Below are 22980 nucleotides of genomic sequence, written 5' to 3' on the forward strand. Positions count from 1 at the left end.
TAAAATGATTTTATAAAAGTATTCAAATATAAATATTTCAGAAACATTTTGAGTCGTTTTTCAAAGTCATCTATACATATGAATCGATAATATTTCATATTATTATACCTTATGATTGATTTTCTATAGTTATAATCACCTTGTATAATGTCAAGATGATCCTCTCAATTTTTTGTGAAAAAATAAAAAATAAAAAAGCTATAAAATTGAAAGTTCTTTGCCCAATGTCAGTTCAAATAAAAAATGCTCAATTTGATTTAATAACTAAAAATAATAGATGCAAATCTGAATGACTACTTATTATCTGTGTCAAATTTAATGATTGAGTTTATTTATTCATTCGAAAATTCCAGTTCAATATATAATTTTAAAAATTTCACATTAATTATGTATGTCAGAAATTTTGAAATAATCTGACATTCTACTTCTTGTCATTTATTTTTAGCCATGAAAATTGAACTATAATTCCTGTATATACACATCCATATGTCATTATATATTGATGGACCCTTGATGATAATGTCAAGAAAAACGAATAAATCTGATGAGTAATGAGACAAAATAACTGTTTTTTTAGCTGGCAGATTTTTTATAGTAACAAACGGGAGTCATTATTCATTCTCCTTTATTTTTGAGATGGGAAGATATCATTGCAGCATTATATACTCATCAATTGGTAACTTATGTTATGGGATCATTTGAAAAAAAATTTATTAGTAATGTTTATTAATTAGATGCTTCATTTATAAAAAAGCTTGTCTTGTTCTATGATCTTTATTCCAAGTTGGCAATTAAGATTTAGTTGCACAACAAGAATTTCACATGAAAAACAATCCTAGATTGAGTAATTTCAACTTGTTGAAAGATAATTTATAAGTAATTTTAAAAAGTGTGTTTAAAGCATAAAATTTAATTTATTCTCCGAATTTTTTTATTTTCTCAGCCAAAGAATAATAACGACTACCGCAACAACAACAGCAATGACAGCTAAGACACAGAGAACTGCAACAAGGGCGGTCTTCTTTTTAGCTTCCTTTGTAGCAATCTTTCCTGTTGCAGAATCACTTGCGATAACATCTTGATAGATGTTGATATTTGTTAATTTTTCAGAGGATTCGGTTGGTGTTGTGACTACGATCTTGATTTCGGCTGTTGTGTTTGTTTCTGTTGTTGGGATGGTGAAATCAAGTGGAACTCTGACTAATCCTGCATCGTTAGTTGATGTGATCGTCTTCTTGACTTTATCGTTGTAGAACAGAGAAACAGTGAACTTGTTATCGAAGTTTGTATCTGGATCATTGATGACAGCTGTGAAGTTGACCTTGTCGCCTTTGTTGTATGTGGCATTAAGTTTTGGTTCGAAATAGATTGTGAGAACTGTGTTATTCTTGATTGTGATTGTGAACTTCTTTGTTCCAATCTTCTTGCCATCTGTAGCTGTGACTTTGACTTCATATTCACCTGCTGCTGTGTCTTTTGGAACTTTGAATTTGAATGTCTTAAGATCTTTGCTGTTTGCAACTTCTTGTGTTGCAACTTCTGCATTGTTGAAGAAAACCTTTGCTGTGAGTGGTTTATCACCTGAATCTTGATCGTAGACTGAAGCCAAGAAAGAAACTTCAGAATCTGGAATGTAATATAGGTATTCAGATGGAACAATGTATAACTTTGGTCTATAATTTGGTGGAACAACTGTAATTGTGAATTCTTCATAAAGCAATGAGCCAAGACCATTAGTATATGTGTAAACATATAATGTGTACTTTCCAAGTTCTGTTGGTGGTGTGATTGACACATCAAAATCCATACTTGTTTGTTTTTCTGAAACTGTAAATTTGCCAAGGCTGCCATATTTGATTATCTTATCTTTTGAATCATGAATTTCCCAACCTGCTTCTACCGTGTATGGTTCAACTAAGAAATAAAAACTTCCCTTTACTTGAATTACTTCAGTGGAATCTGTTTCTTCTGAAATCAGAGATTTATCAAGTTTAAGTAATGGCGGTTGATATGTCTCTTCATAAAACATGTAAGAAAGTGTGATAGACTTTCCTGGTTGGATATACTTGTTGAGCCATGAGAATGAGATCCATTGAATTTCAGGAAATCCAGAGTCGTATTCTAAAATTTTCTCATTGTTCGTGAAGAATCTTGGCTCAGGTTCTATTCCAAAGTCTTGGGCACTGATATCTGTAACCCAAGGATGATTTTGCAGAACTAGTGTCAGATCATTTGTTTGATCCCACCAAAGATAATAACCAAAGTTTGTAAGGGATGATGCTTCAACATTATCTATAGAATCTTTTAAATTCAATGCTGTGCAAAGGTCAATTTTCTTTTCCGTTGAGCCTTTGTTGGTAATTGTCTGTGAAATAATAACATAATCTGAATTTTCATCATTATAAATTTCAACGGAGTAGCCTAAATCAGTGGCTTCTTTAATGTTTTTTGTAACACCATCTATTCTGACTTTTGTATAAGGTTCTTTAATTATTTCATAATTCTCCCTTCCGTCCTTATCATAAATCATGTACGAATTATCCCCAACAACTTTGCCTGAAACTGAAAGAGAAAGTTGTGCAAGTAATATGGAAAACATTTAAAAAAATGGTAAAATGATTTTATAAAAGTATTCAAATATAAATATTTCAGAAACATTTTGAGTCGTTTTTCAAAGTCATCTATACATATGAATCGATAATATTTCATATTATTATACCTTATGATTGATTTTCTATAGTTATAATCACCTTGTATAATGTCAAGATGATCCTCTCAATTTTTTGTGAAAAAATAAAAAATAAAAAAGCTATAAAATTGAAAGTTCTTTGCCCAATGTCAGTTCAAATAAAAAATGCTCAATTTGATTTAATAACTAAAAATAATAGATGCAAATCTGAATGACTACTTATTATCTGTGTCAAATTTAATGATTGAGTTTATTTATTCATTCGAAAATTCCAGTTCAATATATAATTTTAAAAATTTCACATTAATTATGTATGTCAGAAATTTTGAAATAATCTGACATTCTACTTCTTGTCATTTATTTTTAGCCATGAAAATTGAACTATAATTCCTGTATATACACATCCATATGTCATTATATATTGATGGACCCTTGATGATAATGTCAAGAAAAACGAATAAATCTGATGAGTAATGAGACAAAATAACTGTTTTTTTAGCTGGCAGATTTTTTATAGTAACAAACGGGAGTCATTATTCATTCTCCTTTATTTTTGAGATGGGAAGATATCATTGCAGCATTATATACTCATCAATTGGTAACTTATGTTATGGGATCATTTGAAAAAAAATTTATTAGTAATGTTTATTAATTAGATGCTTCATTTATAAAAAAGCTTGTCTTGTTCTATGATCTTTATTCCAAGTTGGCAATTAAGATTTAGTTGCACAACAAGAATTTCACATGAAAAACAATCCTAGATTGAGTAATTTCAACTTGTTGAAAGATAATTTATAAGTAATTTTAAAAAGTGTGTTTAAAGCATAAAATTTAATTTATTCTCCGAATTTTTTTATTTTCTCAGCCAAAGAATAATAACGACTACCGCAACAACAACAGCAATGACAGCTAAGACACAGAGAACTGCAACAAGGGCGGTCTTCTTTTTAGCTTCCTTTGTAGCAATCTTTCCTGTTGCAGAATCACTTGCGATAACATCTTGATAGATGTTGATATTTGTTAATTTTTCAGAGGATTCGGTTGGTGTTGTGACTACGATCTTGATTTCGGCTGTTGTGTTTGTTTCTGTTGTTGGGATGGTGAAATCAAGTGGAACTCTGACTAATCCTGCATCGTTAGTTGATGTGATCGTCTTCTTGACTTTATCGTTGTAGAACAGAGAAACAGTGAACTTGTTATCGAAGTTTGTATCTGGATCATTGATGACAGCTGTGAAGTTGACCTTGTCGCCTTTGTTGTATGTGGCATTAAGTTTTGGTTCGAAATAGATTGTGAGAACTGTGTTATTCTTGATTGTGATTGTGAACTTCTTTGTTCCAATCTTCTTGCCATCTGTAGCTGTGACTTTGACTTCATATTCACCTGCTGCTGTGTCTTTTGGAACTTTGAATTTGAATGTCTTAAGATCTTTGCTGTTTGCAACTTCTTGTGTTGCAACTTCTGCATTGTTGAAGAAAACCTTTGCTGTGAGTGGTTTATCACCTGAATCTTGATCGTAGACTGAAGCCAAGAAAGAAACTTCAGAATCTGGAATGTAATATAGGTATTCAGATGGAACAATGTATAACTTTGGTCTATAATTTGGTGGAACAACTGTAATTGTGAATTCTTCATAAAGCAATGAGCCAAGACCATTAGTATATGTGTAAACATATAATGTGTACTTTCCAAGTTCTGTTGGTGGTGTGATTGACACATCAAAATCCATACTTGTTTGTTTTTCTGAAACTGTAAATTTGCCAAGGCTGCCATATTTGATTATCTTATCTTTTGAATCATGAATTTCCCAACCTGCTTCTACCGTGTATGGTTCAACTAAGAAATAAAAACTTCCCTTTACTTGAATTACTTCAGTGGAATCTGTTTCTTCTGAAATCAGAGATTTATCAAGTTTAAGTAATGGCGGTTGATATGTCTCTTCATAAAACATGTAAGAAAGTGTGATAGACTTTCCTGGTTGGATATACTTGTTGAGCCATGAGAATGAGATCCATTGAATTTCAGGAAATCCAGAGTCGTATTCTAAAATTTTCTCATTGTTCGTGAAGAATCTTGGCTCAGGTTCTATTCCAAAGTCTTGGGCACTGATATCTGTAACCCAAGGATGATTTTGCAGAACTAGTGTCAGATCATTTGTTTGATCCCACCAAAGATAATAACCAAAGTTTGTAAGGGATGATGCTTCAACATTATCTATAGAATCTTTTAAATTCAATGCTGTGCAAAGGTCAATTTTCTTTTCCGTTGAGCCTTTGTTGGTAATTGTCTGTGAAATAATAACATAATCTGAATTTTCATCATTATAAATTTCAACGGAGTAGCCTAAATCAGTGGCTTCTTTAATGTTTTTTGTAACACCATCTATTCTGACTTTTGTATAAGGTTCTTTAATTATTTCATAATTCTCCCTTCCGTCCTTATCATAAATCATGTACGAATTATCCCCAACAACTTTGCCTGAAACTGAAAGAGAAAGTTGTGCAAGTAATATGGAAAACATTTAAAAAATGGTAAAATGATTTTATAAAAGTATTCAAATATAAATATTTCAGAAACATTTTGAGTCGTTTTTCAAAGTCATCTATACATATGAATCGATAATATTTCATATTATTATACCTTATGATTGATTTTCTATAGTTATAATCACCTTGTATAATGTCAAGATGATCCTCTCAATTTTTTGTGAAAAAATAAAAAATAAAAAAGCTATAAAATTGAAAGTTCTTTGCCCAATGTCAGTTCAAATAAAAAATGCTCAATTTGATTTAATAACTAAAAATAATAGATGCAAATCTGAATGACTACTTATTATCTGTGTCAAATTTAATGATTGAGTTTATTTATTCATTCGAAAATTCCAGTTCAATATATAATTTTAAAAATTTCACATTAATTATGTATGTCAGAAATTTTGAAATAATCTGACATTCTACTTCTTGTCATTTATTTTTAGCCATGAAAATTGAACTATAATTCCTGTATATACACATCCATATGTCATTATATATTGATGGACCCTTGATGATAATGTCAAGAAAAACGAATAAATCTGATGAGTAATGAGACAAAATAACTGTTTTTTTAGCTGGCAGATTTTTTATAGTAACAAACGGGAGTCATTATTCATTCTCCTTTATTTTTGAGATGGGAAGATATCATTGCAGCATTATATACTCATCAATTGGTAACTTATGTTATGGGATCATTTGAAAAAAAATTTATTAGTAATGTTTATTAATTAGATGCTTCATTTATAAAAAAGCTTGTCTTGTTCTATGATCTTTATTCCAAGTTGGCAATTAAGATTTAGTTGCACAACAAGAATTTCACATGAAAAACAATCCTAGATTGAGTAATTTCAACTTGTTGAAAGATAATTTATAAGTAATTTTAAAAAGTGTGTTTAAAGCATAAAATTTAATTTATTCTCCGAATTTTTTTATTTTCTCAGCCAAAGAATAATAACGACTACCGCAACAACAACAGCAATGACAGCTAAGACACAGAGAACTGCAACAAGGGCGGTCTTCTTTTTAGCTTCCTTTGTAGCAATCTTTCCTGTTGCAGAATCACTTGCGATAACATCTTGATAGATGTTGATATTTGTTAATTTTTCAGAGGATTCGGTTGGTGTTGTGACTACGATCTTGATTTCGGCTGTTGTGTTTGTTTCTGTTGTTGGGATGGTGAAATCAAGTGGAACTCTGACTAATCCTGCATCGTTAGTTGATGTGATCGTCTTCTTGACTTTATCGTTGTAGAACAGAGAAACAGTGAACTTGTTATCGAAGTTTGTATCTGGATCATTGATGACAGCTGTGAAGTTGACCTTGTCGCCTTTGTTGTATGTGGCATTAAGTTTTGGTTCGAAATAGATTGTGAGAACTGTGTTATTCTTGATTGTGATTGTGAACTTCTTTGTTCCAATCTTCTTGCCATCTGTAGCTGTGACTTTGACTTCATATTCACCTGCTGCTGTGTCTTTTGGAACTTTGAATTTGAATGTCTTAAGATCTTTGCTGTTTGCAACTTCTTGTGTTGCAACTTCTGCATTGTTGAAGAAAACCTTTGCTGTGAGTGGTTTATCACCTGAATCTTGATCGTAGACTGAAGCCAAGAAAGAAACTTCAGAATCTGGAATGTAATATAGGTATTCAGATGGAACAATGTATAACTTTGGTCTATAATTTGGTGGAACAACTGTAATTGTGAATTCTTCATAAAGCAATGAGCCAAGACCATTAGTATATGTGTAAACATATAATGTGTACTTTCCAAGTTCTGTTGGTGGTGTGATTGACACATCAAAATCCATACTTGTTTGTTTTTCTGAAACTGTAAATTTGCCAAGGCTGCCATATTTGATTATCTTATCTTTTGAATCATGAATTTCCCAACCTGCTTCTACCGTGTATGGTTCAACTAAGAAATAAAAACTTCCCTTTACTTGAATTACTTCAGTGGAATCTGTTTCTTCTGAAATCAGAGATTTATCAAGTTTAAGTAATGGCGGTTGATATGTCTCTTCATAAAACATGTAAGAAAGTGTGATAGACTTTCCTGGTTGGATATACTTGTTGAGCCATGAGAATGAGATCCATTGAATTTCAGGAAATCCAGAGTCGTATTCTAAAATTTTCTCATTGTTCGTGAAGAATCTTGGCTCAGGTTCTATTCCAAAGTCTTGGGCACTGATATCTGTAACCCAAGGATGATTTTGCAGAACTAGTGTCAGATCATTTGTTTGATCCCACCAAAGATAATAACCAAAGTTTGTAAGGGATGATGCTTCAACATTATCTATAGAATCTTTTAAATTCAATGCTGTGCAAAGGTCAATTTTCTTTTCCGTTGAGCCTTTGTTGGTAATTGTCTGTGAAATAATAACATAATCTGAATTTTCATCATTATAAATTTCAACGGAGTAGCCTAAATCAGTGGCTTCTTTAATGTTTTTTGTAACACCATCTATTCTGACTTTTGTATAAGGTTCTTTAATTATTTCATAATTCTCCCTTCCGTCCTTATCATAAATCATGTACGAATTATCCCCAACAACTTTGCCTGAAACTGAAAGAGAAAGTTGTGCAAGTAATATGGAAAACATTTAAAAAATGGTAAAATGATTTTATAAAAGTATTCAAATATAAATATTTCAGAAACATTTTGAGTCGTTTTTCAAAGTCATCTATACATATGAATCGATAATATTTCATATTATTATACCTTATGATTGATTTTCTATAGTTATAATCACCTTGTATAATGTCAAGATGATCCTCTCAATTTTTTGTGAAAAAATAAAAAATAAAAAAGCTATAAAATTGAAAGTTCTTTGCCCAATGTCAGTTCAAATAAAAAATGCTCAATTTGATTTAATAACTAAAAATAATAGATGCAAATCTGAATGACTACTTATTATCTGTGTCAAATTTAATGATTGAGTTTATTTATTCATTCGAAAATTCCAGTTCAATATATAATTTTAAAAATTTCACATTAATTATGTATGTCAGAAATTTTGAAATAATCTGACATTCTACTTCTTGTCATTTATTTTTAGCCATGAAAATTGAACTATAATTCCTGTATATACACATCCATATGTCATTATATATTGATGGACCCTTGATGATAATGTCAAGAAAAACGAATAAATCTGATGAGTAATGAGACAAAATAACTGTTTTTTTAGCTGGCAGATTTTTTATAGTAACAAACGGGAGTCATTATTCATTCTCCTTTATTTTTGAGATGGGAAGATATCATTGCAGCATTATATACTCATCAATTGGTAACTTATGTTATGGGATCATTTGAAAAAAAATTTATTAGTAATGTTTATTAATTAGATGCTTCATTTATAAAAAAGCTTGTCTTGTTCTATGATCTTTATTCCAAGTTGGCAATTAAGATTTAGTTGCACAACAAGAATTTCACATGAAAAACAATCCTAGATTGAGTAATTTCAACTTGTTGAAAGATAATTTATAAGTAATTTTAAAAAGTGTGTTTAAAGCATAAAATTTAATTTATTCTCCGAATTTTTTTATTTTCTCAGCCAAAGAATAATAACGACTACCGCAACAACAACAGCAATGACAGCTAAGACACAGAGAACTGCAACAAGGGCGGTCTTCTTTTTAGCTTCCTTTGTAGCAATCTTTCCTGTTGCAGAATCACTTGCGATAACATCTTGATAGATGTTGATATTTGTTAATTTTTCAGAGGATTCGGTTGGTGTTGTGACTACGATCTTGATTTCGGCTGTTGTGTTTGTTTCTGTTGTTGGGATGGTGAAATCAAGTGGAACTCTGACTAATCCTGCATCGTTAGTTGATGTGATCGTCTTCTTGACTTTATCGTTGTAGAACAGAGAAACAGTGAACTTGTTATCGAAGTTTGTATCTGGATCATTGATGACAGCTGTGAAGTTGACCTTGTCGCCTTTGTTGTATGTGGCATTAAGTTTTGGTTCGAAATAGATTGTGAGAACTGTGTTATTCTTGATTGTGATTGTGAACTTCTTTGTTCCAATCTTCTTGCCATCTGTAGCTGTGACTTTGACTTCATATTCACCTGCTGCTGTGTCTTTTGGAACTTTGAATTTGAATGTCTTAAGATCTTTGCTGTTTGCAACTTCTTGTGTTGCAACTTCTGCATTGTTGAAGAAAACCTTTGCTGTGAGTGGTTTATCACCTGAATCTTGATCGTAGACTGAAGCCAAGAAAGAAACTTCAGAATCTGGAATGTAATATAGGTATTCAGATGGAACAATGTATAACTTTGGTCTATAATTTGGTGGAACAACTGTAATTGTGAATTCTTCATAAAGCAATGAGCCAAGACCATTAGTATATGTGTAAACATATTAATGTGTACTTTCCAAGTTCTGTTGGTGGTGTGATTGACACATCAAAAATCCATACTTGTTTGTTTTTCTGAAACTGTAAATTTGCCAAGGGCTTGCCATATTCTGATTATCTTATCTTTATCTTTTGAATCATGAATTTCCCAACCTGCTTCTACCGTGTATGGTTCAACTAAGAAATTAAAAACTTCCCTTTACTTGAATTACTTCAGTGGAATCTGTTTCTTCTGAAATCAGGATTTATCAAGTTTAAGTAATGGCGGTTGATATGTCTCTTCATAAAACATGTAAGAAAGTGTGATAGACTTTCCTGGTTGGATATACTTGTTGAGCCATGAGAATGAGATCCATGAATTTCAGGAAATCCAGAGTCGTATTCTAAAATTTTCTCATTGTTCGTGAGAATTCTTGGCTCAGGTTCTTATTCCAAAGTCTTGGGCACTGATATCTGTAACCCAAGGATGATTTTGCAGAACTAGTGTCAGATCATTTGTTTGATCCCACCAAAGATAATAACCAAAGTTTGTAAGGGATGATGCTTCAACATTATCTATAGAATCTTTTAAATTCAATGCTGTGCAAAGGTCAATTTTCTTTTCCGTTGAGCCTTTGTTGGTAATTGTCTGTGAAATAATAACATAATCTGAATTTTCATCATTATAAATTTCAACGGAGTAGCCTAAATCAGTGGCTTCTTTAATGTTTTTTGTAACACCATCTATTCTGACTTTTGTATAAGGTTCTTTAATTATTTCATAATTCTCCCTTCCGTCCTTATCATAAATCATGTACGAATTATCCCCAACAACTTTGCCTGAAACTGAAAGAGAAAGTTGTGCAAGTAATATGGAAAACATTTAAAAAATGGTAAAATGATTTTATAAAAGTATTCAAATATAAATATTTCAGAAACATTTTGAGTCGTTTTTCAAAGTCATCTATACATATGAATCGATAATATTTCATATTATTATACCTTATGATTGATTTTCTATAGTTATAATCACCTTGTATAATGTCAAGATGATCCTCTCAATTTTTTGTGAAAAAATAAAAAATAAAAAAGCTATAAAATTGAAAGTTCTTTGCCCAATGTCAGTTCAAATAAAAAATGCTCAATTTGATTTAATAACTAAAAATAATAGATGCAAATCTGAATGACTACTTATTATCTGTGTCAAATTTAATGATTGAGTTTATTTATTCATTCGAAAATTCCAGTTCAATATATAATTTTAAAAATTTCACATTAATTATGTATGTCAGAAATTTTGAAATAATCTGACATTCTACTTCTTGTCATTTATTTTTAGCCATGAAAATTGAACTATAATTCCTGTATATACACATCCATATGTCATTATATATTGATGGACCCTTGATGATAATGTCAAGAAAAACGAATAAATCTGATGAGTAATGAGACAAAATAACTGTTTTTTTAGCTGGCAGATTTTTTATAGTAACAAACGGGAGTCATTATTCATTCTCCTTTATTTTTGAGATGGGAAGATATCATTGCAGCATTATATACTCATCAATTGGTAACTTATGTTATGGGATCATTTGAAAAAAAATTTATTAGTAATGTTTATTAATTAGATGCTTCATTTATAAAAAAGCTTGTCTTGTTCTATGATCTTTATTCCAAGTTGGCAATTAAGATTTAGTTGCACAACAAGAATTTCACATGAAAAACAATCCTAGATTGAGTAATTTCAACTTGTTGAAAGATAATTTATAAGTGATTTTAAAAAGTGTGTTTAAAGCATAAAATTTAATTTATTCTCCGAATTTTTTTATTTTCTCAGCCAAAGAATAATAACGACTACCGCAACAACAACAGCAATGACAGCTAAGACACAGAGAACTGCAACAAGGGCGGTCTTCTTTTTAGCTTCTTTGTAGCAATCTTTCCTGTTGCAGAATCACTTGCGATAACATCTTGATAGATGTTGATATTTGTTAATTTTTCAGAGGATTCGGTTGGTGTTGTGACTACGATCTTGATTTCGGCTGTTGTGTTTGTTTCTGTTGTTGGGATGGTGAAATCAAGTGGAACTCTGACTAATCCTGCATCGTTAGTTGATGTGATCGTCTTCTTGACTTTATCGTTGTAGAACAGAGAAACAGTGAACTTGTTATCGAAGTTTGTATCTGGATCATTGATGACAGCTGTGAAGTTGACCTTGTCGCCTTTGTTGTATGTGGCATTAAGTTTTGGTTCGAAATGATTGTGAGAACTGTATTGTTTTGATTTGAATGATAACTCTTTGTGGCGATCTTCTTGCCATCTGTAGCTGAAACTTTGACTTCATATTCACCTGCTGCTGTGTCTTTTGGAACTTTGAATTTGAATGTCTTAAGATCTGTGCTGTTTGCAACTTCTTGTGTTGCAACTTCTGCATTGTTGAAGAAAACCTTTGCTGTGAGTGGTTTATCACCTGAATCTTGATCGTAGACTGAAGCCAAAAAGAAACTTCAGAATCTGGAATGTAATAAGTGTAATCAGGAGGAAGAACATACAACTTTGGTCTGTAGTTTGGAGCGACAACTGTAAATGGAAATTCTTCATAAAGCAATGATTCAAGATCAGGATTATATGTATAAACATATAATGTGTACTTTCCAAGTCCTGTTGGTGGTGTGATGGATACATCGAAGTCCTTACTCTTCATTGATTCTGAAGCTTTGAATTTGCCAAGTGTATCATTTCTGATAATTTTATCATTGGAAGTACGAAGTTTCCAGCCAGCTTCTGCATCACAACCATCAACAAGGAATGAGAACTTGCCCTTGATTTGAATTACTTCAGTAGCATCAGTTTCTTCTGGGATTAAAGATTTCTCAAGGAAGAGGAATGGTGGTTCATATTTTCCTTTATGTAATAGATAAGAGAATGTTATTGACTGTCCAGGTTGTATATATTTGTTCAACCATGAAAATGAAACCCATAAAATTGATGGAAGATCATCATCATCATCTACATTTTCTAAAATTTTATCGGTGTTCGTGAAGAATTTAGGCACGTCATCAGAGCCGAAGTCATGGGCATTGACATCAGTAACCCATGGATGATTTTGGAGAACTAATGTAAGATCTGTTATCTCTTTCCACCAAAGGGAATAGCCAAAGTTTGCAAGAGTTTGAGCGATGACTTCTTTATCTTCTGCCTTAAATAACATTGCTGTGCAAAAATCTACCTTCTTTTCATTTGACCCTTTATTTGTAATTGTCTGCTTTACAACTGTATATAATAAATTTTTGTGATTTTCAATTTGAAGAGAGTAATCTAAATCTGTTACTTTTTCAATATTGCTTTCAACGCCATCAATTCTGACTTTTGTGGTCACATTTTCAACCAATTCTACATGCTTTCTGTTTTGATCAACATCAGTGAATCCGTAGGAGTATTTTCGATTGGAATGGCCAGAAACTGAGAGGGAAAATTGCACCAAGATAATGGAAAACATATTTAGAATAATGATTTTATGTTTTCTTAAGGAGTATTCAAAAATATAAAATAATTCAAAAATAATTGAGTGGATTCAAAACTGCCAAAGTAATGAATCGATAACATTTCCGAGAACTGAACTCTTTAATAAAATTTCAATAGTTTGAATCAAGTTATATTGTGTCACGATATGACGCTCAAATTTAAAATATTTCAGAATTTTGAGAAAGAATAAAAAATTAATAAGCTCTGCCAATGTTATTGGAAGCAAAAAACATGCTAGAAGCCTGCAACCTTTTGCATCTTTCCTTTTATAAATTCTATGTCTGTTCTTTGATTCAAATGATTAATATTTTTACGGGGGCGCGTAAAGGGTTGGCGTCCTAAGGCGTCCTGATGTAAACTATTCAATTTTTGAGAAGTTTACACCATAATTGAATAGTTTATGGCGTCCTGAGAGGAGATTTCAATGGGTATGGCGTCCTAAAAAAATAGAAGAAAATGATTTTTTCTCGATTTTTCTAGAAATTGAATTTTTAAAAAAAGAAAAAAATCAAAACGTATACATTCAAGAAAGACTATAAATGAAGATTTTTCTATTTTTTTCATTCTAAAACATCTGTTTTTGGATAATTTTTTTTTTAATAAATATGTAAGAAAGATTGAAGAAAAAGTAAATTTACTTTAAGAAAATTCGTTTTACATGATGTAAGACCCATAACAACTATAAATATTCAATTATTTAAAATAAAAAAAGAAAAACAGATTAAATGTATCTCACATCAAAATCCATTGACCTAAGGATGTTAAGTTTCTGTTTTTAAAAGTTGATATTTTTTTTTAATTTTAAGAAAATTAATAGCATGTTATTAGACAATAGGAGTGTAATGATATTGACTAAACAGAAATGAGAGAATAGAGATATAATTTTGATAAGCAATATTGCAAACAAATTCTGAAGTAAAATCGCGATCAATAATTGAAAATTACGATCATGTACTGAAAAATGACGATCGAATTGAATGAATAGAATTATATCTAAGAAAAAATAAATTGTATTTAGAAGATGAACAAAGAAAGGTGTATGCTAAAAATCATTTAACAATAAATGGAAATAAAACGAAATTGTTAAAAGAAAAAAATGAAAATTGTTAAATAATATTATTTTTTAGTCATAAGAATAAAAATATAGTAGTTATAAAAGGAATTAGACTTCATATATCAATTCTTTTTCTCTGTAGATGTGGAACGTTTGCTTTTCGATCTCTTTCGATGAACTTGAAAATATAAGTTATTATCGCTGAGAATCCTTTCCGAAATAGGAGCTTTACGTTTAGGAGGATTGTCGGATGAATTTTGTTTTTTATTGTTTGATTTTGTTGTTATGGAAGATTTTTTCTTATTTTTTTCAGAATTTTGCTTGCTATTAACTGAAACTTGTTTTGACGGCCCAACAATAGCATTTGTAGTAGGAAGAATTCCCAATAACGAGCGCATTTTCGATAATGTTTTTCAATATGATCAAGAAGGTCCAGCTTATGTTCTAGATTACTAGACATTTGATTTGTAGAAGGATGGTTTTGATTTTCTGGTTCTAAATCTGTAGAGTCTGCAATATTTGAATTTTCGGAGCGAATTGGAGCATCTGAACCTTGATTTGTATCGGCTTGCTCAAAATTAGTTTGAATTGGAGTGGATGAATTAAAATCTGGATGATTTAATGTTTCATTATTAAATAATGCCATAATTTTTTCTCTTTTTTCATTAATAAACTTAGTGATCATTGTATCTTTATTTGTTAGATCGATCGATTTGAGTATATCTGCATCATGAACTGGAATATTTTCGAACAATGAACTCGATTCTATGGAACCATATGGAGAAATCTCGTTCTGAGCCAAAGAAAGATCACTTACGTTGTATTGTTTGATAGAAAAAATTGTTTTCTCAAGTTCTTTTTGAAAGCAGTCAAGAATATAATTTTTGTAGCTATCAGTGATAACGGTTTTTATATGGCGCTCGATCTTCTGGTTATTTTTGATGGCGTTATATTTATCTAATTGGATTTGAGATATCTTCTTAATAGCTTCATAAATGTTTGGATGTTTTAACGAAGAAAATTCTGAATGCATACTCTCGAGGCAATCATTAGTGAATATTGCAGTTGCATTATTATATTGAGATATTAAATTGTAGTGCGGCAACCAAACTTTGTTGAAATAATCAATATAATCTTTGATCGAATCAACTTTATTTTGATTAATTATATGCATTGTAAGTACAAATTCTTCATGAGACATGAATGGAGTAATAGAATATAGCTTAAATAAAGAATTTTGTAAAGTATTGAAATTTTTTGTATAAAGTGCTACAAGTTTCCTGTGTAAAGCTTGTTTGAAATGAAATAGGCATCCAATTATACGGACTTTAGGGAAAATTTGTTGAAGTGCCTCTATCATTCCCTTTTCAAAATCACAATGAATTTGAATTAGCTTTGAAAATTGAATACCCTTGACAGTAAAAATATATTCAAATGCCTTCTTATAAGATTCAAATGTGCGGTTTTTCATGAATATAAATAAAAGTGGTAGATATTGATTTGTTGAAGGTTCACAAATCATAATTGTTAGCATCTGTCCTTTTTGAAAATGTTTTGGTGTAATTTTAAAAGTTCCATCGCAAAATAAATATGTGGCTTCTTTTGCAAATTGAATTGCCTTCTCAAAACCAAAAAAAACATCGTCTCACAATTTGCTTGAAAATCATGGCCAATGAAAAACTGCTCGCCATTTATTAAACAAAAATTAGCAATTTCATCGTCTGTAATTTTTTCTCCAACAGAAAATTTTCTGGACTTATTATAAACTTCCCTGACCAATGAATCTTTAATTAATGGGTTTTCATCAGTACCAACAGCAAGTTCTGTCATAAATTTTTTAATCTGCTGAAAAGTGCCGTTGTCTTCAGAAAATTTTGCCATTGCCTTATTGTATATTTCTTTCAGAGTCATTGATTTATGAAGATCATTTTTTTTCATTTTGTAACTTTTTAAATTGTCTGCATTCGGGTATATGTTCCTTTTGTAAATCTTCGGAAACTGAACTGTTCTCAATTTTAACTAAATAACGTGCTTGACAAGAATGATCGATGCAACGGTAGTAACGTTCAATATTATTTGAATTAATAATATTTGTATGATTATGCGAATAAAGCATATCTTTGCGAACAATTGTATCAGGATATTTTCCAGTAACTGCGGGAATATTTTTAACTGCAATATAACTAAAATATCTTCTGACAGCTTTAGATTCATTTTTGGCGTATTTAATATTAAAATATTGAAGAACTTGTTTGATTATATTCGTTTTTCATCTCTCGATGTTGATTTTTGGTATTTATCAGATTGTTCCCTGATAAATATTTTATTTTCGTCTGTAAAGTTTGCTCTTTTTTGATTAAATATAGATGATTTTCCCATTAAAAAATGAAATGATGCAAAATTTACGAAAACCGTTCGAAAATTGAATCATAAATGAAAAGTAATACTTAAATGAGGAATTCTTTGAGATATTGGTCTTAGATTGAATGTAGCGTCATTCTTATATAGAATATATATTCATATCATCGGAAATATGATAAAAAGCATATAATAAATGTCAAAAAAGTGAACAAATAAGCAAAGATATTTTTTAAAAAACAATGAAAAGTAATACTTAAATGAGGAATTCTTTGAGATATTGGTCTTAGATTGAATGTAGCGTCACAAATTTCACAAATATAATTTACTATACAATTTTATTCATTTTTTTAAAATGGCTGACGACAGTCTGTTAGGGATGCGTTAAACACGCCATTTGACCGGGCGTACATTTTTTTTTGTTCGCCCAAAAATTTCGCCATTTGAGAAATTCAAAAATTAAAAATAAAATTTTAATCCTGATTTTTTTATTTTCGTGATTTTTTTGAAACTTACATAACCGATGAAATACTTTTTTTAAGTAATCGTTTATTATATATAAATATATCTTAATAAATTTAATTCCTTAAGGTAGAGCGTGTTCAAATTTAAAATCTCATACAATATTTTCTTAATGGCGTATTTTTCTGAGGTCGCCCAAATAAAGGCGAATTCAAAATTGAGAACTCCAAGGCGTATGGCGAGTATTCAAAAAGTACGCCACTTACAAAATATTGAATGTGGATTATCAATTTTTTGGCGTGTTCAATTTCAAATTTTGATATTTATGTTTATTTTATTCAGTATAATGCTAAGAATTAAAATATAAAATTCATAGAATTTTTTCTTTGAAAATATTTTACATTTTTATTAGACCACTCCTAGACTAGTCATCAGGTTATCCTCAGATCATCCTCAGACTACTCCTTATCAGATTACTCATCATCCTCAGACTACTCCTTAGACCCCTCCTCATCAGACTCCTCCTCAGATCTTCCTCCTGAGACTACTCTTCAGACTACTCCTTAGAGTCCTCCTCATCAGACTAGTCCTGAGACTAGTCCTCAGACTACTCCTGAAACTACTCCTCAGATTATCCGCAGACTCCTCCTCAGATTATGCTCAGATTATCCTCAAACTCCTCAGATTATCCTCAAACTCCTCAGATTATCCTCAAACTCCTCAGACTACTCCTCGGTCTAATCCTCAGACTCCTCCTCAGATTATCCTCAAACTCCTCAGATTATCCTCAGACTCCTCAGACTACTCCTCGGTCTAATCCTCAGACTCCTCCTCAGATTATCCTCAAACTCCTCAGATTATCCTCAGACTCCTCAGATTATCCTCAGACTCCTCAGATTATCCTCAGACTCCTCAGATTATCCTCAGACTCCTCCTCAGATTATCCTCAGACTCCTCCTCAGATTATCCTCAAACTCCTCAGACTACTCCTCAAACTACTCCTCAAACTCCTCCTCAGATTATCCTCAAACTCCTCAGACTACTCCTCGGTCTAATCCTCAGACTCCTCCTCAGATTATCCTCAAACTCCTCAGACTACTCCTCGGTCTAATCCTCAGACTCCTCCTCAGATTATCCTCAAACTCCTCAGATTATCCTCAGACTCCTCAGATTATCCTCAGACTCCTCAGATTATCCTCAAACTCCTCAGACTACTCCTCAAACTCCTCAGACTACTCCTCAGACTCCTCAAATTATCCTCAGACAACTCCTGAAACTACTCCTCAGACAACTCCTCAGATTATCATCAAACTCCTCAGACTACTCCTCAACCTCCTCAGATTATCCTCAAACTCCTCAGACTACTCCTCAAACTCCTCAGATTATCCTCAAACTCATCAAATTATCCTCAAACTCCTCAAATTATCCTCAGACAACTCCTGAAACTACTCCTCAGACAACTCCTGAAACTACTCCTCAGACAACTCCTCGGTCTAATCCTCAAACTCCTCAGATTATCCTCAAACTCCTCAGACTACTCCTCAAACTCCTCAGATTATCATCAAACTCCTCAAACTACTCCTCGGTCTAATCCTCAGACTCCTCCTCAGATTATCCTCAGATTATCACTTTACATATATATATCGATAACTAAATAATTACTTATTATACTTTCTTTATTTTTTTTAATTTTAAAATAATATTAATATATCTTTCTACGTTTAATGATGAAAAGAGAAAGAGGAGTAAAAAGAGGAAAGAGAAAAGAAAGAGAGAGAGGGAAAAAAAGAGAAAGAAAGAAAAAAAGGACGGCGATAATTTTGTATTGTTTTGTTATTCGGCCGAATGGCGGGTACGAAGTACCCGCCATTCGGCCCCAAAAATGGCGTATTATTCTATTTTTAAACGGTCATGGCGTAAAACCGTCGCATCCCTAAGTCTGTATCAACTAACTCAATTAGTCAAGCATAATGATTATTCTTCGGATTCATTAAATCAACTTTATCAATGCATAAGTACAATGACAGAAAGATCAATCGGATGCTTGAATTGGGATAAATTTTTCAAAAAAATCAGAGTGACTGATGAAGTTCTTTTACATTTTTTAGCATCCGTTTTAAACATTGAAAAGATATCAGAATGTTTCAAGGATTCTATTTTTTATCATAATATTAATCTTGAAAAATTCAGTAATTTAACTGAAACAGAACAACAAACAATTTTAAATTCCTACAAAGCGGATAAATTTACATATTACATAATGTGCTCACAAATTGTAAAATCAAACTGGAACAATTTATCCCAAACTTTAGTTAATATTGCAAATCAATATTTGCCATTTTCAGATGAAGAAAAGCAAATATATATATTTACTGAAATAACTGGCAATTATCAAAATTTTGAAATTTCAGCTGCAAACTTGTTACTTTTTTATGAAAACAATGAAGAAAAATTAAGCAACTGTTTTAATTTAACATTGTTCCAGCAAATTTATTCCAAAAATGGAATCGAGCAAATGATATTTTTTGCTGCAAATACAATTTGTTGCAATAACACTTCTATCAATTTTTACAATCTCCTTGAAATTGAAGAAATGAATCCATTTGATTTTTTTTATTTCTCAATTCAATATAAAGAGATATTAAATTGCGATGATTTTCCAAAAGTTACAGAAGTAATCACAGGTTTAATCTCAGCTTCAAATATTAATGCTATTATGCGAATTTGCCAAAAAATTTTGGATAAAATTACATTTTATAAATGTAATTATTGCCATATTACCTCAATATGGAATTTTATTACAAATGCAGCAATAATTCTTCCTGATGAAGATTTATTAATCAAATTATTAAAATTCATAGAAAAAACAGAAAAAGCAACAGATGGATTATTCAAACCGGAGAATGATTTGGGTTTCTATGAATATTTAAATTCGATTTTCTCAGATATTACATCTGCGAGAAATAAGCAATTTCTCTTGGAATTTCTAAATACCCATGAAGATGACTTCACTTATGATCAAACATTGTGAGGTCATTTTTGATCAACAAATTAATTGAAATTCCGATCAAAAAAAATTCACAAATTGGATCAAAAAAATCGAATCTCAAGTTAAAAATAAAAAATTTCTACATTTTTATCAAATTTAGATTTTTTTTCAAATCATGCGAATTGATTGGATAATTGCATATTTTATCCCATGCATCTAGAAGTATGTGTAATATTTTTGCTTTCATCAAGAAATTGTCGAATTTGATCTTAATTTTTTTTGAAAAATATACTTTTAGAAAAAGAAATAGTGATTGAATAGCTGCCCATGCTGTAAAAGGGTTATTTTTACAAGTAAAAAAATTGTTATTTTTCGAGCAAGTCGAGGCTTTTTTACCATCTTATTTTTGAAAAATTTACGAAAAATTATATCTGAAAAAACGCTTCATTTTGATATCTTACAATGATAAAATACCAATGTTGCTGGGATATAATAACTACACCTGGACATCTACTACATTAATGCGTATGACATGTAAAGTTGATTTCAAAAGTATAGCCTGGAAAGATTACAATAAATCAACGATAATTCAAAAAAATTTCTTATAAGTTAACATAATAAAAATTTAATTTTTATATTGCTTGTATTATACTTAAGTATATAATATATTTAAATCTTAGAATGAAAATTCGGGACGCCCTAGCTATTCAATTTTCCCTTAGGACGCCCATAAACCTCTCAAAAATGTGATGTAAATATCACAATTTTGAGAAATTTACACTAGGACGCCTTAGGACGCCAACCCCCTTTTTACCTTTTTACGGTTATTCGATCCCCGACGATAGGTGTCTTGGAAGATTTGCCTGGTGTCATCATAGTGTCTTTAAATCAAAAATTTTATTTTGGAGTTAGTTTTATTGATTTTTCAATAAAAAACATTTCTAAAACAAGAAAATAAAACGATAAAATATTTATATTTTATATAAGGATCTTATATATTTAAAATAAATATCATTTTATTTTTTTCATTGGTGTCTGTCAAACCATAATACACTATTCAAAAATTCAATATGTCTTGCGGTTTCAAAAGACACCTTCAAATTGAACAATAGCACAGACACTATTGAATTTTACCCATTTTATTTAGTTTTTACCCTTTTTATTTTTAAGAATTAATGACTGAAACAGCCGTTTTGCTATGACCTCAATCACTTTTATTTATTATTTTAAATATTATTTAATTTTATTATTTGAATAGGCCAACTTATATTTGAGAAGCTCAATTTGAGACCACTTAATACATTGAAATATCATAAATATTGAAATATTAAAAAGTGTATTTCAAAATATTGAAATTATCAAAATTTATAATACTGAAATTGAGACAAATTAATAAATTCAATGTGTTTTTTTTGAAATAACTCTCAAATATTATTTTTTTGTTTATTTAATGATGAATAAATATGATTGCTTTAGTCAATCATAAAAACTGATTTAAGTTTAAAATAATGAAAGGATAATTTGATCATTTTTTAAAATACAATTTTTTGATGATTTGCAAGAATCTTTGAAAAGAATATAATATAGGTTCTATTTTTGTAAAATTTATCCAAATCATGTATTACATAAATTACGATTAAAACGATGAAAGAACCAAAAAGTGTGTTTTGTGTTTTGTTGTTGCGTGTTGGATGCGGGATCCTGTTATTTCCGAAATCGACAAAAAATTTGGAAATTTAATTTCCGAAATCGAAATTATATTAATTTTTAATATTCTTATATCAAAAGGATTAAAGTTCATTAAGAGAAAAACAATTCTTCTTCTTCAATCTATTGGCGCATTTATTTCTACACGCCAATAAGGAAGGGAAAATTATAAGACACCATGGTGTCTTCAAAACGCTAATTTTTGAAAAAAAAAAAAAAAAAAAGGTAGTGGGGCTTCCAGGCACTTCGTGCCTTCTAGCCCTGAAGATGTTTAGTATAAATGAAGTTCTTATATACGGGTCTTCCAGGAGCTTTTCACAAATTATATATGTTTTCATGGTTTGTCAAGACTTCTTCGTAATGAGTGTAAAGGACCCAAAAATAATGTTTAGGGTAGAAGGTTAGATCTAACCTCTTTTCTAACCTCTTTTCTACCCTCTTGAATTTTCAAGACTTCTTCGTAAATGTTTTGTCAAGACTTCTTCGTAATGAGTGTAAAGGACCCAAAAATATAATTTAGGGTAGAAGGTTAGATCTAACCTGTTTTCTAACCTCATTTCTACCCTCTTGAATTTGTCAAGACTTCTTCGTACATGTTTTGTCAAGACTTCTTCGTAATGAGTGTAAAGGACCCAAAAATATAATTTAGGTGAAGAGGTGAGATCTCACCTGTTTTCTCACCTCTTGAATTTGTCAAGACTTCTTCGTAAATGTTTTGTCACTTTTCTGTCACTTTTCGGGTAAAAACATTTTTATTATTATATATAAATGAATTTTACAAAACCACCGTTACCGTTCTTTGGAAATAAGAGTAAATGTAAAGATATTATATTGAGAGAACTTAAGAAACTACCGAATGGTCTAACATTTGTAGATTTGTTCGGTGGAAGTTTCTATATATCCCATTTGTGCCATATAATATTCCCAGACTCAAAGATTATATGCAATGACTTCGACAACTATATGGACCGTCTCAAACATATACCAGACACAAACAATATATTGAAAGAGTTAAAAGAAAAGATACCTATAGGTAAGATGGAACGTATACCATTAGATAACAAAAATATTGTGAGAGAGGTTTTGAAAAAAGCAGAATATATAGACTGGGATAGTATATCTGCTAGACTATTATATAGTGGTTCTATAAGAGTTCATGACATTGAAACACTTATGTCAAAAGTTTTATATCTTAACTATACAAATGTTTTCAAAGAGAACATAGAAAAATATATTGAGGGTATAGAGTTTGTGAGATGTCATTGGACAGAGTTGTATGAAAAATAAAGTTTAGGTGAAGAGGTGAGATCTCACCTGTTTTCTCACC

General features: G+C 30.7%; 4 protein-coding genes and 2 pseudogenes across 6 annotated transcripts, besides 2 other annotated features; 1 reads left to right on the top strand and 5 right to left on the bottom strand.

Annotated features, from left to right (window-relative positions):
- Positions 1 to 931: 931 nt before the first annotated feature.
- On the bottom strand, positions 932 to 2599 carry TVAGG3_0399340 (uncharacterized protein; the record flags this gene model as incomplete). The annotated part of the gene is made up of 1 exon (XM_051232655.1): positions 932 to 2599. The coding sequence occupies one exon, from the start codon at positions 2597 to 2599 to the stop codon at positions 932 to 934; it is 1668 nt and encodes a 555-aa protein (XP_051102385.1).
- A 943-nt stretch (positions 2600 to 3542) lies between these two features.
- TVAGG3_0399350 (uncharacterized protein) lies at positions 3543 to 5210 on the bottom strand (the record flags this gene model as incomplete). Its single annotated transcript, XM_051232656.1, has 1 exon — positions 3543 to 5210. One exon carries the CDS (start codon positions 5208 to 5210, stop codon positions 3543 to 3545), a length of 1668 nt encoding a protein of 555 aa, XP_051102386.1.
- A 942-nt stretch (positions 5211 to 6152) lies between these two features.
- On the bottom strand, positions 6153 to 7820 carry TVAGG3_0399360 (uncharacterized protein; the record flags this gene model as incomplete). The annotated part of the gene is made up of 1 exon (XM_051232657.1): positions 6153 to 7820. The coding sequence occupies one exon, from the start codon at positions 7818 to 7820 to the stop codon at positions 6153 to 6155; it is 1668 nt and encodes a 555-aa protein (XP_051102387.1).
- Positions 7821 to 11439: 3619 nt separating this feature from the next.
- Positions 11440 to 13099, bottom strand: TVAGG3_0399370 (annotated as a pseudogene). Its single transcript has one exon — positions 11440 to 13057. A coding segment is annotated over exon 1 (1618 nt).
- Positions 13100 to 13399: 300 nt separating this feature from the next.
- Positions 13400 to 16869: a mobile genetic element.
- Positions 14260 to 15170, bottom strand: TVAGG3_0399390 (annotated as a pseudogene). The gene has a single exon. A coding segment is annotated over exon 1 (911 nt).
- A 495-nt stretch (positions 16870 to 17364) lies between the features above and the next one.
- Positions 17365 to 18605, top strand: TVAGG3_0399400 (uncharacterized protein; the record flags this gene model as incomplete). Its single annotated transcript, XM_001292509.1, has 1 exon — positions 17614 to 18012. The coding sequence occupies one exon, from the start codon at positions 17614 to 17616 to the stop codon at positions 18010 to 18012; it is 399 nt and encodes a 132-aa protein (XP_001292510.1).
- Positions 18606 to 18893: 288 nt separating this feature from the next.
- Positions 18894 to 20758: a mobile genetic element.
- Between the last annotated feature and the right edge of the window lie 2222 nt (positions 20759 to 22980).

This window comes from Trichomonas vaginalis, chromosome V (genome assembly GCF_026262505.1).
Source record: "Trichomonas vaginalis G3 chromosome V, whole genome shotgun sequence".
Taxonomy (NCBI): domain Eukaryota; phylum Parabasalia; order Trichomonadida; family Trichomonadidae; genus Trichomonas; species Trichomonas vaginalis.